This window comes from Phytophthora sojae (genome assembly GCF_000149755.1).
Source record: "Phytophthora sojae unplaced genomic scaffold PHYSOscaffold_2, whole genome shotgun sequence".
Lineage (NCBI taxonomy): Eukaryota > Oomycota > Peronosporomycetes > Peronosporales > Peronosporaceae > Phytophthora > Phytophthora sojae.
In genome coordinates, this window is record NW_009258116.1 from 7,376,410 (window position 1) to 7,393,060 (window position 16,651).

General features: G+C 58.2%; 6 protein-coding genes across 6 annotated transcripts; 5 read left to right on the forward strand and 1 right to left on the reverse strand.

Moving 5' to 3' along the window:
- Positions 1–143: 143 nt before the first annotated feature.
- Positions 144–1,574, forward strand: PHYSODRAFT_326150 (hypothetical protein; the record flags this gene model as incomplete). The annotated part of the gene is made up of 1 exon (XM_009522074.1): positions 144–1,574. The coding sequence occupies one exon, from the start codon at positions 144–146 to the stop codon at positions 1,572–1,574; it is 1,431 nt and encodes a 476-aa protein (XP_009520369.1).
- Positions 1,575–1,912: 338 nt separating this feature from the next.
- Positions 1,913–5,556, forward strand: PHYSODRAFT_555033 (hypothetical protein; the record flags this gene model as incomplete). The annotated part of the gene is made up of 2 exons (XM_009522075.1): positions 1,913–3,332; positions 3,436–5,556. 2 exons carry the CDS (start codon positions 1,913–1,915, stop codon positions 5,307–5,309), a joined length of 3,294 nt encoding a protein of 1,097 aa, XP_009520370.1. The 3' UTR covers positions 5,310–5,556.
- A 974-nt stretch (positions 5,557–6,530) lies between these two features.
- On the reverse strand, positions 6,531–8,180 carry PHYSODRAFT_311727 (hypothetical protein; the record flags this gene model as incomplete). Its single annotated transcript, XM_009522076.1, has 4 exons — positions 6,531–7,676; positions 7,782–7,850; positions 7,948–7,991; positions 8,096–8,180. 4 exons carry the CDS (start codon positions 8,178–8,180, stop codon positions 6,531–6,533), a joined length of 1,344 nt encoding a protein of 447 aa, XP_009520371.1.
- A 191-nt stretch (positions 8,181–8,371) lies between these two features.
- On the forward strand, positions 8,372–9,840 carry PHYSODRAFT_285039 (hypothetical protein). Its single transcript, XM_009522077.1, has 2 exons — positions 8,372–9,259; positions 9,352–9,840. The coding sequence occupies exons 1-2, from the start codon at positions 8,432–8,434 to the stop codon at positions 9,628–9,630; spliced, it is 1,107 nt and encodes a 368-aa protein (XP_009520372.1). The 5' UTR covers positions 8,372–8,431; the 3' UTR covers positions 9,631–9,840.
- A 1,553-nt stretch (positions 9,841–11,393) lies between these two features.
- Positions 11,394–13,127, forward strand: PHYSODRAFT_555042 (hypothetical protein; the record flags this gene model as incomplete). Its single annotated transcript, XM_009522078.1, has 1 exon — positions 11,394–13,127. The coding sequence occupies exon 1, from the start codon at positions 11,445–11,447 to the stop codon at positions 13,125–13,127; it is 1,683 nt and encodes a 560-aa protein (XP_009520373.1). The 5' UTR covers positions 11,394–11,444.
- Positions 13,128–14,157: 1,030 nt separating this feature from the next.
- On the forward strand, positions 14,158–16,060 carry PHYSODRAFT_482466 (hypothetical protein; the record flags this gene model as incomplete). The annotated part of the gene is made up of 4 exons (XM_009522079.1): positions 14,158–14,543; positions 14,619–14,807; positions 14,911–15,385; positions 15,479–16,060. 4 exons carry the CDS (start codon positions 14,158–14,160, stop codon positions 16,058–16,060), a joined length of 1,632 nt encoding a protein of 543 aa, XP_009520374.1.
- Between the last annotated feature and the right edge of the window lie 591 nt (positions 16,061–16,651).

Genomic DNA, 16,651 nt, shown 5'->3' on the forward strand with positions numbered 1-16,651 from the left:
AAGTTGAAGTGCACTTCAACGCCGAAAAATGTTTTTTGTTCACTCGATTCCGTTCGCTAGTCAGAAGCGAAGCCATTTATTTGGTCAAAGAAGAGGAGGAGGAAAGGCTGCAAGTCGGCCGCCATACTCGAATTCCTGCAGCGATGCCCGCCACGCCCCACGCCCGCGCGCCGCCGCCTGCGCCCTCCAGCCCGTCCGCAGTCGCGGACTGCGTGCCCGTAGACGACGAGGAGGCCGCCAGGGCCGAGCGCGACGACGTGGAGCGCCGCCGCTTCTGGCTGCTCAAGATGCCGCAGCTGTACGCGCCCAAGCACCGCCAGCGCTACGTATTCCTCAACCTGGACAACACGGCCGCCTCCATGTTCATGAGCCGCTCGCTGTTCCGCGCCATCGCTGGGGCCCAGTGCCCGCACGACGTCCGCCTCAACTTCGAGGCGCTGACCGACCGCCTGTGCGGGTCCAGCTCGTCTGCTGTGGTCATGCATCAGCTGGCCACGTTCAGCAAGACCAGCCCGGCCATCGCTCGCGCTCTGGAGAAGTTCGGCTGGACGCTCAAGCCCGTGGGCAACGACGACCAGGCGCTGCAGGAAGAGCTACTGAAGCAACTGCACAAGGGGGCAGCCACCGCCAACGGAAAGACCCTCGTGCTAGCCACGGGCGGGGGAGGGCTCGGCACGGGCCATACGTCCGCGTACCAGGAGATCATCTCCAAGTTCCTGGTCGAGGGGTGGCACGTGGAGATCCACGCGTGGTTGCGCGCGGTGAACGACGGCTACCTGAGGCTGCAGAGCGAAAACCCGGGGCGGGTCGTGGTCAAGCCGCTGGACGATGTGATTCAAGACATCGCGTTCCTCAACAAGAACAAGAAGAAGAAAACCGGGGCGAAGCATGTTTGCAGCGTCTTGAACCAAGAGGAATCGCCGCTTACAGTGGCGGTGTCAAGCCCCGCATCGGACACTGCGTCAATTGTTTCTATCTGCAACACGAGTCGGTCGGACGGATCTCCTCGAGCGATTAGTGTATCGCCAATCCTGAAACGCGCGCACTCGATCCCTCCAGCGACATCTCCAAACGCTTCGTGGATCAAGGCGGCGATGCATGGGCAACAGGAGGCTTCAGTGGCAGCCCAGCCTTCTGACAGGCCTCCAGCGTCAACTTTTACGAGCCAACTCGAAGCCTTTGCTGCAGCGGCAACGTTCTCCACGCCCCGCCCCCGTGCCGAGTCTTCTCCACCAGTGACAACCTTCACCCCTAGTTCCCCCCCAACGGCTTCTCCCGCCTTCTCATCTCCAACGCCAACAACACCCGCGTCTCCTTCGCTGATGTCTCCATTCGCCCCGATGCCGTCGCAGCCAGCCTACCGCTGGATGCTGTGGGAGCTCCAGCTCCAGCAGATGCGGGAGTTGATCTCAGCCCAGCAGGCAGACCTCGCGATGAGGCAGTGCGCGCTCCAGCAGACGACGGAGCTGATGCGGCTCATGCAAGACCAAGACAAGAAACAGTGGCAGCCAGCCGCGTCGTTCCAGCAGCAGCAGCAGCCGAGCAACCCCTTGAGCGGCACGTGGGGGTTCTGATCGTGCAGCAAGCGACATCCAGTTAGCCAGCGTAGTTTATGAAGTAGCGTCCGAAGCACAGCAGTTAAGCAACTTAGTCGTCGGTCTCGCAGAAGTAGGAAGAGAAGCCCAGACATTTGTTTGCTTGCCGTTTTCAGTCTTTAGGTGCATGTTGCCAAGACATACGTTTTTCATGTGCTGGAAAGACCGCTCCATAGTGGTGTACCGCACACGAGAAACCAAAATCCTGCGCAATCTATGGAAGGATGCGTGGCCGAGCGGGCCCCGGGTCCAAAACGGAATTCGCCGCCCAGAGCCCCCACGCCCCGAGCCGCGAGCCCCCCTGCCCCGCCTGCACCATGGCCGCCGAGGACGCGCTGGGCGAGCTCTACGCCTGGGACTCGACCATCGAGGACGACGTGGCGCTGCCCGCGGGCGACCCCAAGCGCGACGAGGACAAGACGGAGGACGCGTACGAGCAGATCATCCACGCGGCCAGCAGCGACGCCGGCGACGTGGTGCTCAGTCTGGCGGCGCAGCTGCTGCACAAGCACTTCTTCCGCTTCCCGCACGTGCAGCTCAACGTCGTGGACGTGCTGCTCAAGCTCTGCGGGCCCAAGCGCTCGCAAGCCGTGCGCATCCACACGCTGCGCGCGCTGCTGCAGATCGCCAAGACGCCGCCGGCCGCCGCCGCCGCCAGCACGCCCACGTCCGCCGCCGCCATCGCGCGCAAGAACACGCGCATGTGGCTGCAGCGCATCGACGAGGCCGTGCAGCACATGCTGGACACGGAGAAGTCCTCCGTCATCCTGCGCCAGGTGACGATGCTGCGCCACACGCTCGAGGAGCGTCTGCTCACGGACCCGGAGGGAAAAAGCAAGGCCGCTGCGGACGCCAGTGGCGACGACCAGAGGAGCACCCAGACGTCGCCCTCGGAGCGCAGCCGCAAGAAGCCCAGGGACGAGAGCGACGCGGCGGACGCTGACGGCGCCGTGTCCGCCGAGCGCGACCCGAAGAAGGCCAAGCACGACGACGACGCCAAGCCTCCGACCGAGAACAGCAACATTATCAAACTGAACCGCGAGCCGAGCAGCGACAAGCAGCAGATTCTCAACGGCCGCCTGGTCGAGAGTGAGGGCCGACGCCGCACCGTCAGCGCCTTCTCGCCGCGTAACTGCCCACCCTGCCCGTACCTGTTCCTCGGCAGCGTGCCCCGCCACACGCCCAGCGACGACATCGTGGAGTTCCTGACCCCAGTGTGGCCCGAGATTAACAAGATGAGTGTGCAGATCAAGCAGCCGGACCACAACGCCACGGCCTACGCGTTTGTGAGCATGCCGACGATTGAGCACGCGCGTGAAGCCATCCACTACGTCAACGCGAACAAGTTCCGTGGCCGAGCGTTCCTGAACGCGAACTTCGCGCGCGGTCCGCCTGTGGACACTGTGCTGTTTGTGGAGCGAACGGGTGAAGATGTGAGCATGGAGGACAAGGGAGCTGTGCGTGACTTTGACTTTACCAAGTGTGACCCCGAGGTGTGGGACAATTTGTGCCAGCAGCTGGAGCGCTTTGGTCCGCTGTCTTTCGCTGAGAATGGCTGCGTGCGGTTCCGCAACGTGGAGCACGCCAAGGCGGCCATCCGCAAGCAGCTTTTCACTGTGAAGGGCTACGAAATTTTCCCCGTTTACGACACGAAGGAACAGTTTTCAATTGATTCGACGCGTCATGGAGGCATTCCGCACAGCAAACAAGGGTTTGCTCTGAAGTCGGGACGTCTTGGTAAGATTTGTGCTGAGTGGCTTGACGTCGCGTGCTATTGCGTAGCAACCAGTGTGATTCTATGATGATGCTGACCTTGCCTGTCCGTGACTTTTTGATACAGTTGGAGGAGATACGGACTATCGCAGCAGTAAGAGGCGCCACTACAGGGAGGATGATGACCCCATGGATGGAACAAGTGGACGTCGGGCGCATGATCGAGTGGCGTCGCTTAAATATGGGGAGCGTAGTGGCAGCGCCCGTAGCCCACCTCGTAGCGACCGTGGAAGTGCTCGTGGACGATCTCGTTCCCGCTCGCCGAGGCCTCACAATGTTAGTGGTCGTTACGTTGTGCCGATGGAGGGACCTCCAAGCGAGCGTCGATTGCCTCACTCGCGCTCTAGATCGCCTGTTACCTTGGCGAAGCAAGTTTCTCGCGAAGGTGGATACGGTACACCATCAGACAAGGAGAACCGTCGTGAGTACCGTGGCAAATATGGCCACAGATCCCTGTCGCCAGTGGATATCAGAAACCATGAGAGTTCTGTTCCTGTTGAGGAGGTGCGTGGGCGACCTCGTGAGCGCGGTGAGCGCGATGGTGCTTGGATGGGATCACGTGAAGAATCTCGTGAGCGTCGTGGACCGAGAGATGAAGGCCGAGGACGCGGTAGCTTCCACCGCGGTTCGTCTCCGTCCCCCTCCTCCTCGTCGAGGCGTAGCCGGAAGGACGACCACCGCTCAAGCGATTACCGACGTGGAGGTAACTCTCATGAAGAAGTCCGCCAATCGTACCGTCGTGAAGAAGAGGAGCGGGGTAGGATGCCCCCGCCACCGCTCTCTGGTGGTGTGCTTCAGCTCCCCCGCAGCCACAGTCGTAGTCCACCACGATTTGGAAAGTACGCGGGAGGGTCATCCAAGAGCCGTCCCCGGTCTCGCTCCCGGTCGCCCCCGCAAGACTTGAGGATGGGAAGCAGTTCGCACTCGCGAACAGGTGGATACCGCGGACGTGACGACCGTTTAGTCGGCAACCAAGTTCCTGAAGACCGGTCTGCTTTCCAGCCCGAGCGTCCGCGCTATGCGGATGACCGCTCCATTGCCGAGGTTGCTCGTGACGAACAGCAAGAACGTCAACGTTTTTTCCAGCAGCAAAACCAGGGCCGTCGAGACTATCATGATTCTGATTTGAGTCGCTACGGTGGCGGTCGTGGCGGTGGCCGTGGTGGAGGCCGAGGACGCGGCAGCAGAAGTGAGCGACCGCGCCCGGAGTATCAGGACCAACCGTCTTACCGTGGTGGTGGTCGTAATGGAGCGATGTACCCCCCGCAGCGCCGCTCTCCGTCCCCTCTACCCCCACCCAGCCACCACCGCTCGCAGTCTCCTCCGCCCCAGTCCCGTCGGCGCTCACCTTCGCCTCTTCCGCCTCCCTCTCAGCAACGTGAATCCTACGAGCGTGGAAAACGTGGCGAGTATGTGCCGCGCGGCCGTGATGCTGGGTATTCCCCTCCGCCGTCGCCGCTCCTGCAATCCTACGGCCCCGGGCCGTCGGGTCCGTCTGACCGCCAGGAGTTTGATTTGGAGATGACAGACCGAGACGGTCGTGAACCCAGCCGCCACGAGCGACGTCACCACTCGCGCCGTGATCGAAGTCGGGATGACAAGGGCCACCGCAGTCACCGCGACCGTGACCGCCGAGAGAAGCGTTCGTCTCGCCCTGAGCGCTCGCTCACTCCTTCACCTGTTCGTCGGGACCTTGCCTCTTCGTCAACTGGACGGAAGTCGAATGGACCTTCTCCGCGTCGGTCTTTCAGCCGCCGCAATGACGGTGATAACCAGGCAGAGGAAGCCTCTGGAAAGGACAAACTAGCTCGATCGAAGGACGAGGATGACTCGGAGCCGCAGCAGAAGGAGATGAAGAATGGAGGAACGCGCATGGCGCGTGACGAGCTGTTCGCGGGCATGGATGATTTGACCGTGGACTATGAAGAAGACGACGAGTAAAGCAGCACAGATTGCATTGCTGATGCACTGTGAAGTTGCCAAGTGAGGCAAGTTTGACAGGAAGTTGTGGCGTCGTTGGTTGGGCATGCATGCATTGACTTGAATTGGTCTGACCTGAACACGCTGGTGGCCTCAGCGCAAGATTTAAGCGTGAAGTATCGTGCCTTGTCGAGTTGCTGAGACTCACGAAGGAGGACGCTGGGAGAAACGTGTATTGCTTTCTAATACGTGCGAATCTGCTTGATGTCGCCTTGGCTTTGATTGTGGCATCTCTTCCTTCCTTTGAACCCTTGACGAACAAGTGATAAGTACAGAAGCAAGCAGGAGATTAGCTTCCAGAGTGATTTCGAGCTTGTGTTTTTGGCTGCAACCGGTTCACCTCTTAATGGAGCAGTGAGCGAAAGCCTCATGGCGTGCTGCGACCCTTCCGCGACGGTTAGCTTGAAGGCGACCTTCCATCGCGAGATTCCCATTTTGGACACTGACGTCGAAGTTCATCTTTGCCACGTTGTCTCCTTTTGCCCCCACCCCACCCCCCTTCGCCACCCCCCTTCGCCCGCTGTCGCTGGTGCTATTTATTATTTATTATCGCTTATTTATTGCCACGTCACGGAGTGTGTGGTGGAGGCTTCCAGTTCGTCTGCACTACCCTACGGCGCGTGGCCTGGCATTTGACCTTGTGGTCGTAAGCCTCATCATATTTACTTCGAAGTGTTTGGCAAGATCGTTTTTTTTTTGCGGTTGCGTTCATCGATTTCCGGACCGAAGAAGGCAGCGCTTTTGGGCGTGGTATTGGATCCTCCTCTTGCGCAACATTCCTCACATCGGTTTGGCAAGATGGGTGGTTCACCTTACCGACGCTGGAGTTTCTTCGATGGAGCTGTTCAGGACAATTGCAATAAGAGCAGAAATATGAAGAAGGAATGGCGACTGAAGATTGCTAAGCCCCCTCTCTGCAGGTAGCACTCTCTGCGCTTTTGGCATCGACTTGAATCTCAGCGATGTTGCTGATTACCGCGTTCGTATCGCGTTTCCGCCCGATAAAGGAAGCGATAGTGGTGAGAAGTGTGAGAGCTTGTAGCACTGATAGTCATCACTGTAGTTGCTGATTAGACCGACACACATGAACGAAACGATGAACAAGACCTGAGCTTTGGTATTATCCTGCTCTAACGCATGTCAGTCCACCCTACATTCTTGCCGTGCTTGCGTGCAGGTAAGTTAGTCGTAAAACTCAACTGGGTGACGAGGGGCGTCACTCTGCTTGAGCTCTAGTTGTACCTGGCGCTCGCCCGAAACGTCCATCATGTGCTGGTCGTCTTCCTCGCGGTCGCGGGCCGCAGCTTCCTTCTCCTCCTGGATACGCGCCGACGGTGGTGCGACCGTGAATGGAACGCTGGGGACAGGCTCGATCTGGCGGAGGTTCTCGTGGATAGAGCGCTTAATTTCGTCGAGGTACGCAGGCGTGTTGAGGTTTTCCATGTTGCTCACAGGCAGGTGAAGACGGTATTCGGGGCCGTAGTATTCGAAGTAGTCGTTGTAGGGCATCGCGTCCGGGATGTCCACTCCCACCAGTAGCGAAGCCTCGTAACACCAGGCTCGTGCCACGTTGCGCAGCGTGTAGCCACCGCCGCCCACGACGAGCGTGGGGATGTTGAAGCTCTTGACGTACGCGACGCAGTCCGCGTGACCCTTGGCCGACAGGTTGAAGCTGCCAAGTCGGTCTCCAGAGAGCGAGTCCGTACCGCACTGCAGCAACACAGCTCCTGGCGCAAAGTGTTCCATAACCTTGGCGATGACGCTGCGGAAGATGCCAGTGAAGCTCTCGTCGTCCATGCCGTCACGGCAAGGGAAGTTAACGGCGTAGTGCTTGCCGTCCCCGTGGCCGATATCCTTGAGGTCACCCGTACCAGGGAAGAACTCGCCGTACTTGTGGAACGAGCACGTCATGACGCGGTTGGTCGTGTAGAAGGCCTCCTCCACGCCATCGCCGTGGTGGATGTCAATGTCGATGTACAAGACGCGCTGGTGGGTCTTCAGCAGCTCCAGGATGCCGAGCACGCAGTCATTCACGTAGCAGAAGCCGGAAGCCTCCGAGCGCTTGCCGTGGTGCAGACCACCCGAGTAGTTGATGACAATGTCAGCCGAGCCGGCGTTCAGCTTGGCGGCGCCGCCGATCGAAGCCGACGCGTAGAGCTGGCAGAACTCGAAGAGGCCGTCAAAGACCGGGCAATCCTCGCCCACGTTGAAGCGCTGCAGCTGGCGCAGATACTCGTGCATGTTGTCGGGCGTCACGAGCCGCAGGAAGTGAATGTAGTCGTCCGAGTGGAAGCGCGTGAGCTCCGTCCAGTCAACGAGGCGGGGACGCTGTCAACCGCAGCAGCAAAAGCAGTAGAAGGATACAACAGCAATAAGCTCGTGAGATCATGACGTAGGCTGGGAAAACGCCAGCAATTGCAGCTGCTGACGTACGAAGACTTCCATGTGCTTGGTGAGGCCGTAGTTGGTGATGAGGTTGTGCGCCATTCGCACGCGGTGCGGCTGCAGGACAGGGAGGCAGGCACCAGCACAGTCACGGATTTATAATCAGCCAGCCAGTCTATCGCCCGCATCAGCGGGAGGCGTGGTGGGTACGCACCTTCATGGGGTGGTTCTGGCCGTAGTGGTAGTTGCCGATGTCCGCTGCGTTGCGTGGAGGAGCGAGCAAGAGGCACAAAGTGGGCAGAAAGAGTTGTTGTTAGGACGGGACAACGTCAGCACAGCCAAAGGAGGGAGGACCAACGCACAGTCGTAGAAGTAGGCGACGCGGCGCTTGGAGGCGACGGTGCCGCCGCTGGTGAGCGCCACGGAGCTGCCGTTGGCGCTGCTCATGCTCGTTGTCTTGGGTGCTGCGATTCTCAGACGGAGGGGGACCCGAAAAGTGTGCAGCATTTGGTGTGCCGCACACCGTCCCGCTATGTGGCGCACACGACCCAGCCGGAAACAGACAGCCAACCAAAGCGCGGCCCGGCCTTATCTGGGCGCACCCATTGGCGGCAACGTCAAGTCATTCTCAGAAAGAAGCCACACGGCCCCCCGTCCGCCACTCACTCAACTCACTCAAGGAGCGAATTGTGGCAAGCATGTCGGACAAGCCCGTCGCGGAGCAGGACACGGTGGTGGAGGTGGACCACCACGACGGCCGCGGCTTCCAGCCCGTGGACGGCGTGACCGAGCAGGTGGCGCAGCTGGCCGTGGGCGAGGGCGACGACGAGGAGGAGGAGGACGACCTGGCCAACCTGCCCAGGAACGTGCTGCTGCGTCTGGACGCGCTGCGCAAGCTGCAGGAGGCCCAGGCCGAGGTGGAGGAGGAGTTCGAAAAAGAGCGCAAGGCGCTGGAGCTCAAGTACGAGAAGCTCTACCAGCCCTTCTACCAGCAGCGCGCCGAGATCGTCTCGGGCGCCAAGGAGGTGGAGGCCGTCACGGCCGCCGCGGCCGAGCCCCAGGAGGGCGACGCCGACGCCGACGCCGAGGAGAACGTCAAGGGCGTGCCCGGCTTCTGGCTGCGCGCCTTCATGAACCACTCGATCCTGGCCGAGCTCATCCACGAGCGCGACCTGCCCGCCTTCGAGTTCCTCACGGACGTGCACTCGGTGAGCCACGAGCAGGACAACGGCTTCAAGCTCACGTTCGAGTTCGCTGAGAACCCGTTCTTCACCAACAAGACTCTGACCAAGGAGTACGACATCGGTGACGCCTCGGAGCTGGGCGAGGCCGTGCTGCGCAACGTGACGGGCACCGTCATCGAGTGGAAGGAGGGCCAGAACCTGTGCGAGGTCACCAAGAAGGTCAAGCAGCGCGCCAAGGGCGGCAAGGGCGAGACCCGCGTCGTCAGTCGCACGGAGCCCTGCGAGAGCTTCTTCCAGTTCTTCACGCCCGTGGAGATGCCGTCCGAGGAGGACGACGAGGACGTAAGTTGCTGTTACTTGTTGTGTATGCGAAAGGATTTACACCTGTCGGACCAGTCAGGCTAACTCTTGTGTTTTCTATTGCCGCCTTGCAGAGCGAGATGATTATGCGCCAGCTGAGCGGCGACTTCGAGATTGGCTTCACGATCCACGAGACCATCATCCCCCAGGCCCTGCTGTGGTTCACGGGCGAGGCAGTCGAGGACGACGACTCGGACTACGACCCGGAGGAGGACGAGGACTACGAGGACTCGGACGAGGAGTCGCTCTCGGGCGACGAGGCCCCCAAGCCGCGCCGCGGCAAGAAGAAGTTCCCCGCCCTCGAGGGCGGCGCCAACTCGACCGAGAAGCCGCCTGAGTGCAAGAACCAGTAAGCTACCTACTTGTTCATTGTATCGTTTTGCGAGAGATCGATGCGTCGCGACGAGCACATTTTATATTAAAAGAGAAACTTCGAGCAACGTCGTCACGCAGGCATAGTGGCGGCGGCAGAGAAATGTAGCCATCAGCCTAGTGCTCTGGGGGGTCTGGTAGTACAGTTGTGGGAATATTGGCTAGTAGTCATACTACTACTACTTTCCAAATTCTGGCAATAGTAGAATGCTATATCTATTAGTAGTAAGGCATCGGTGGTACTAATAGATGGTACTAATATGACTACTGATAAGACTACTAATATGACTATTTGACCATCATTCCGAATTCCGACCGCAATGGCGCTTACTGGCCTCCATATGCGAAGTATGAACTGCAACTGTAGGTGCGCGCTGTCCGTTGTTATCCTAAGAGGATTCCTCACGAAAGACCCGGTTTAGACGCGCTTGGCTACGAGCAGCGTTCAAGCACGAGTAAGTTTTCGCGATCCTCCGCGAAACACACGTAAATGCCTCCTCAAAGCTGCTCAACACTCCAGACCTTTATATTGCGTCTTCTATTTCACACGATCTCCGTTATTGCACTCTACCTTGCCTGAATATTGCGGTCGGAGCATTGCTCGATCACAAGCGATAGAGTGAGGTACTTGATTTAGAGTAAAGTGATGACTTCTGAGTAACTTCGCAAATGGCTTCTGGTTTCTTTTCCATGCCCAGTATGGCAACCTAGAAATGAGATGAGGAAGGCACAGCGCAAGTATACATGGGGAGGAGATCATCGGCATACATGTACTGCCGAGAAGAGGTTAATACATGTAGGAAAGTTAAGCGTCATCAAGCCGAAGACTATACAAACACTACCCCAGACTGCTTGTAGTATGCTATTCACTTCGTTTGTGCCAGTTCAACAGCCAGCACCTTACGTTGATGTATCTAGCTTCTAGTTTATACAGCAAACTAACTCCAAAAGAAATAATGTACTCGAAAGTTGAAGCATGTTACTCTTACTCAGAAGTCAGGAGAATACTAGGACGATTCTCAGATGTACAGTTGAGTGTAGGCTCCTGGGAGTCGGTATCTCCGCATTAAAGTCCCTGGTAACACGAGTGCGGCCGAAAAATCAGTATGGCGAGCTGCTTAGTACAATTGAAGCTACAAAGGCAACCACGAACAGCAGCGTTACCTTTGAGATTACGTTAGCTTGCATTGTCACACAGCACGTTGTTGCACAAATGATGCACCTGTCGGCCGCATACACAGCACCGAAAAGTCTCCGATATGGCACTTTGGTGGCAATCACTCTTCGCGCACTTCATGACACGTTTGCGTGAAGTTGGAAGCCTAATGAGGGATCCTGACTGGTGCGTGGCCCCTCACTCGTGCGATCTGCCGTCGGTTGAGGAATGGGTACACTAGTAGCGATAATAGCACTACTATTCATGTTTCGTTTGGCTACTATATAAATAGTACTACTAATGGCTCCAATCCCAGAGCTATATTAGTAATAATAATAATAATAATAATAATAATATGCCTACTAACACTACTATTCTGGAGACTACTACCAAACCTACACTGTGCCAGACCATGCGAGCCTTGTCGACACACACACTCGTTGCGATACGCAGGCAATGCACTGGAATCGCGCCTAGATTTTGAGTTGATTTCGGCCAAATATGGGTCCGATTTTGGGCTATCATCCATGCGGTGGGTGCAGTTTTCGGAGTATACCGCTCTTACCGTCTCATACCTCAACGCGCCGCGCCGTCCGCAAGTACCCGGTCCAACCCGAGCGCGTACAGCCCCTGCCAGCCATGTCGGACTCGTTCTCGTGCGGCGTGACCCGCGACCTGGGCATCTTCGACTTCTTCCGCAGCCGCACCCTGTCGCTGAGCCGCCGCGAGTCGCGCAGCTCGTCCCAGTCGGCGTCGGCCGCGCCGTCCAGCAGCTCCAAGGGCCGCTCGCTCGCGCCCTCCGCGTCGATGCCGCCGCCTGCTCCATCGTCCGCCTCCTTCGCTGCCTCCGCCTCCTCTTCTGCTACTGTTCCTCCGCCCCTGCCGGAGTCGCTGGACTCGGTGGCCACCACAGCGTCGGATGCGTCCTATAACAACAACAACAACAACAACAACAACGACCACCTGAGCGACGACGACGACGACAGCGACAGCGACTCGGACGACGGCTTCGGCTCAGCCTCGAGCAGCGTGGACAATAGCAGCAGCAGCAGCAGTGTGGGCAGCGCCATCACCAAGTACGAGGTGGTGCGGGAGCTCGGGCGAGGAGCGACGGCCGTGGTGCAGCTGGGCCGCCTGCGAGGCGGAGAGGAGCTGGTGGCTCTAAAAGTCTTCAAGACGTCGCTGCTCAAGAAGATGCGCGAGGTCAAGCGCGTGGGCAGACGCATGGTCGTGTCCACGGCGCTGGACAAGGTGCAGGTGGAGATCGCGATCATGAAGAAGCTGCACCACCCGAACCTGCTGAACCTGCTCGAGGTGTTTGACGACGACTCGGAGACGCTCGTGCTGATGCTCGAGTACGCGCCGTCGGGTCAGGTGATGCAGTGGTATCCCGAGGAGAGGCTCTACAAGAGGGAGAAGAGCAAGAGCAAGAAGAGCTGCTTCAGCGAGGAGGAGCTGCGCTCGTGCGTGCGTCAGCTGCTGCTAGGCCTGGAGTATCTGCACGAGAACAACATTTGCCACCGCGACTTGAAGCCTGAGAACATTCTCGTGGGCCAGGACGGCACGTTCAAGATCGCCGACTTCGGCGTCGCCCACTTCTTCGAGGAGGACGACAAGGAGGCCAAGGCCACGGCCGCCGGCATGACTGCCTCCGCTACAGCGAAGCCGCATAGGAAGGGCTACGTCTCCACAACAGCCGGCACGTACGCGTTCATGGGTCCGGAGACGCTCAAGGGCGGTGAGTACAGCGCATATGCAGCCGACATCTGGGCGCTGGGCATTACGATCCATGCGCTGGCCTTCGGCACGATCCCGTTCTACGACCCGGACGTTGTGACCCTGTTCGAGATGATCGAGAAGAACCCGATCGAGCTCGAGAACAACGGCGACGGAGCACCCGATGGTCTGGTCGAGCTGCTCTACGGACTGCTGGAGAAGGACCCGGAGAAGCGCTGGTCGCTGCAGAGGTGCAAGGAGCACGCGTGGGTGCTGGAGGGACTGACCGAGGACCAGAAGCAGGAGTACATCCAGACGAGCTACGAGGCCGTGACCGTGGGGCCGGAGGACCTGGCTTGCGCTGTCACTCGTGTGACGTCGCTCAATGTCATTCTGCGGGTAAAGCTCGGGGCCAACAAGTGGAAGCGCCGAGCGATGAAGACGCTTGAGGGCCGGCGGAAGTCTCTGCAGGACGGCGGCGGCAGCTTCGGCGGGTCGCCCACCTCGCGGTTTTCGGGCGTGAGCGTGCCCGAGTCCGTCGATTCCGAGCCCAAGCAGCCCATTCCCACCCCCACAGAGCCTGCCAGCAACCAGCTTGAGATTTAAGGAGCTGGCTGGCAACATATGTAGCATTAGCGTTGTAAATGCAGGGGTCTGGGTGATTATTTGGGTTATGGGTATTTTGGGTCTGAATCCCAAAAAATCCCGTCTGGGATAAATTGACGAAAGCGGAATTTAATATTTCTGAAAAAATGACTTGTCAAATGTATCAAAATATCCCAATAGTTCCAACCCACCCACCCAAGCTGCTATGATCACCCACCCACCTCTGTGGAAAAACATGGGTTGTTAGGAACAAACATGACTTGATCCAAAAATATATTCCAGTGGAACAACGAAGGGTCGCGTTGTTCCACTGGACTTGAGTATTGAAACATCCGCTGGTAATTTATCCGTAATCTATCCGGCTTTTATCCAGATTTTCCTTGTTCCAAACCCGGAGATATTCCAACAACTAAAGTTCGCAGTTCGAAGAACTGTCGATTGGGGAAGGTTTTGGATGGTCCAAAAAACCATTCAAATGCACGGAATTTTCTACCGGAAAGTTTCTGAGCACAACACGGCAAAAGATTCTGCTTTGGCATCAGCGCACATTTCAGTGGCAGGAAGGAAGGAAATTACGTCGACTAGCTAGTTGTCGATGCTTGTTCTGCTTAAGCTTACTACAAAATAACTAAAGTTAAAACTGAATCCGTCGAATCTTGATCCGACGAGCAGGAGGAGCCCGAAGCGTTGAAGTACCAACTCAACTAACTCTGCGTTCATGTTCAATTCATCGGAGTGGCGATATATAGACTGGAAACGGCTTTGAAAAGAAGCGATCAAACTTGGTACACCTGGTTATACAGTGATAGATTAGGCAGGAGATGCCCGAATACATCGTTTCCCTCTACAAGTATCCGTACAAGCTAGCTTCGAACTGCGAAACCCGGGTCCCCAATTCTCTATTTACTCAATTGAAATGGCCTTAAATTGGCACCTGCAGACAATCTCGTACTTAAGACGTACTTAGTCTAGTACATTCCCCGACTTCACCTGAGTTTTTCGGAAGAGCGTGAGGGACTCGGGCGCCGCCATGCAGCGCTACAGCCTCGCGCAGTCGTCCTACCAGGCGTCCAACGAGTACTACAGCCGCAGCGACCGCCTGCTGGAGGTCTCCAACCGCTACCGAGGCAGCATGGACTCGAGCCGGGACGCCGCGGCGCCTCTGCTGCCGGGCGACAACTACGGCGCCTACACGTCCATGGCCCAGACGCGCCAGCACCAGCACCGCCAGCACCATCGCGCTAGCAGCAGCAGCGGCAGCAGCCTCCCGGTGGTCGCGGCGGCCGCGGAGCTGGACGAGGAGGACGAGTACGCACTGCAGCTGCTGGCCTACCGGTCCATCTACGTGCTGCAGGGCGCCTTCATGGGCATGCTGGGCCCCACGCTCGTCTTCTTCTCGGACCTGGCGGCCGAGCAGTCGGGACTCGCCGCGCCCGTCTACGGCTTCGGCCCCATCTTCGCCGCCCACGGAGGCGCCGCGCTCGTCATGAGCTTCATGAGCGACTTCGTGCTCACGTACTTTACCGAGAAGGACTTCATGAAGCAGCTCATCGTGGTGCTGCTGCTCTGCAGTGGGGCCTGGTACGCGTGCCTCACGCCGGTGGCCGCCGCCACGGGCAACGTGGGCGTCGGCGTCTACTTCATCGCCAAGGGCTTCTGGACGGCGCTGCTCAACATCACGTGCGTGCATCTTCTTGCTGGAGGCTGGGTGGTGATAACATGATGGCTAGCAGCAGCAGTGAGGAGCTGATGTGGTGTGTTTGGTTAACGTTGTCTGCTGTAGGTTAAATCGATGCTCGCTGTGGATCGCTGGAGAGAAGGATCCGCGCAGACGTGGAATCATCACATCCATGAACATGAACTACGGGGTCGGCTGCGTGCTGGGCGCCGTCGTGGCGTTGGTACTTACGAAGCTGGACATCGACATGGGCTATGCCTTCTTCGGACTGGCCATCATGACGGTGTTCCCCGCTGTGCTGGTCGCGATGCTGCCGAGTCCGCACAGCTACTTCGGGCGGGACGAGCATCAGACGCTGCTGTCTTTTGAGGACCCCACGCGCCGCGTCCCGACCGTGCCGAGCCCCATTGTGGGCGGCGTCTTCTTGCACGCCAAGCACATCAGCGGAGGGAAAAACTGCAATCCCGACACGTACGACTCCAAGAACAACTTTATTATTCTGCTGGTGACCATCTTCGCCACGGTGCTGTTCGGAATCCAGCTTGGACTCGCCGCCTTCTTGTACGACTACATCGGTACCGTACTAACCGAGGGCGCCAAGTTGGCCGCCAAAGAAGGATCGTCTAGCAGCTCGTCGTTTTCAAGAACCGGGAGCGTCGAGAGTGAAAGCGAGGCCACCCAAGCAGTGTGGCAGTGTGCACTCATGGTCCTCTTTTGGGGGTCGTTGACGGTGTCATACATGGTCCTGCCAGGCTTCTTGTTCCACGACAAGAACCTCTACTCTATCGTCATGTGCTCGGTGGTGTGCGGGGCTAGCTCTTTTGGCCTCCTCTTCGGCGCGGAAGCTGGGCTAATCACCTTCACGGTGTGCCTCTTCTTCTTCTCGTCCGCGCTCGCGCCGCTATTCACGTTGAGTATCCACTGCCTGACGCGTGTGATCAACGACCAGCTTATCCGCCGAGTGTCGTCGCTCATTGTGTTCGGCTGTGGCATGGGCGAGGTCTTCATTCCGGTGCTGATGGGCTTCTTCATGAGTGGCCAGAGCGGACAGGCGAACGGAGCTGTAGCCGTAAGCTACATCGCCTTCATCCTGGCCATCACGCTGGTTGGCGTGAGCGGGATGCTGCTCTGGATGGTCAAAGCGAGACTGAAGGAGCTGCCGGAGCCCGTAGACGAGCTCGAGGGCAACAGCGAGATGGGGCGTATGCGCGCTGCACGAGCTGGTCAATCTGCAAGAAAGAGCAACCAGTATTGACGTCAGAAATATAGACACCAGAACGAGCTGTTCATTTGGCCCCCACGATACATGTATTATTCTATGATCCTTGGGTTCCAGCTTGCCCAGTTGAATGCCCCAGTCACTTTCGTTCCAAGGGGCTTCTTGGGTTCCAGCTTGCCCAGTTGAATGCCCCAGTCACTTTCGTTCCAAGGGGCTTCTGCCGGCACAACAAAGTTGCTGGGGACATCACGATGCCCATGCAGCTCCTCGTACGTGGCAAGCATCGGCTCGACACGTTGCTCCCACTTTCTTTGAGCAATTGACACCTTAAAATCCATCGATTCCAACTGGTCCATGCTTCTAGCGAGGTAGTCAAAATAGTAGGAGAAGGCGCGAATGTTGTTGAACGAGACGCCGAGCTTGAGCCCGTGAGCCCTTTCCGGCCACTCGTCACCTGACGGCACCACAAATCCCCTGGTAAGCCTGCGGCGATTGCCGTGATTGCGGCGATTGCCGTAATTGCGGCGAAATGCCTTCAATGCTGGCAAAAGGCGGCCGTTCCATTCCGAGGACGCGTGATCCCACACAAACTCGATCTCCTTCAACTCGGCGTCGTCTCGAACCACT

What these genes read in the sequence shown, in the direction of transcription:
- PHYSODRAFT_285039 (XM_009522077.1), top strand. Translation starts at nt 8,432, where the DNA reads ATGTCGGACAAGCCCGTCGCGGAGCAGGACACGGTGGTGGAGGTGGAC. An exon ending in CCGAGGAGGACGACGAGGAC is followed by an intron (nt 9,260 to 9,351) that starts GTAAGTTGCTGT and finishes GCCGCCTTGCAG; the next exon opens with AGCGAGATGATTATGCGCCA.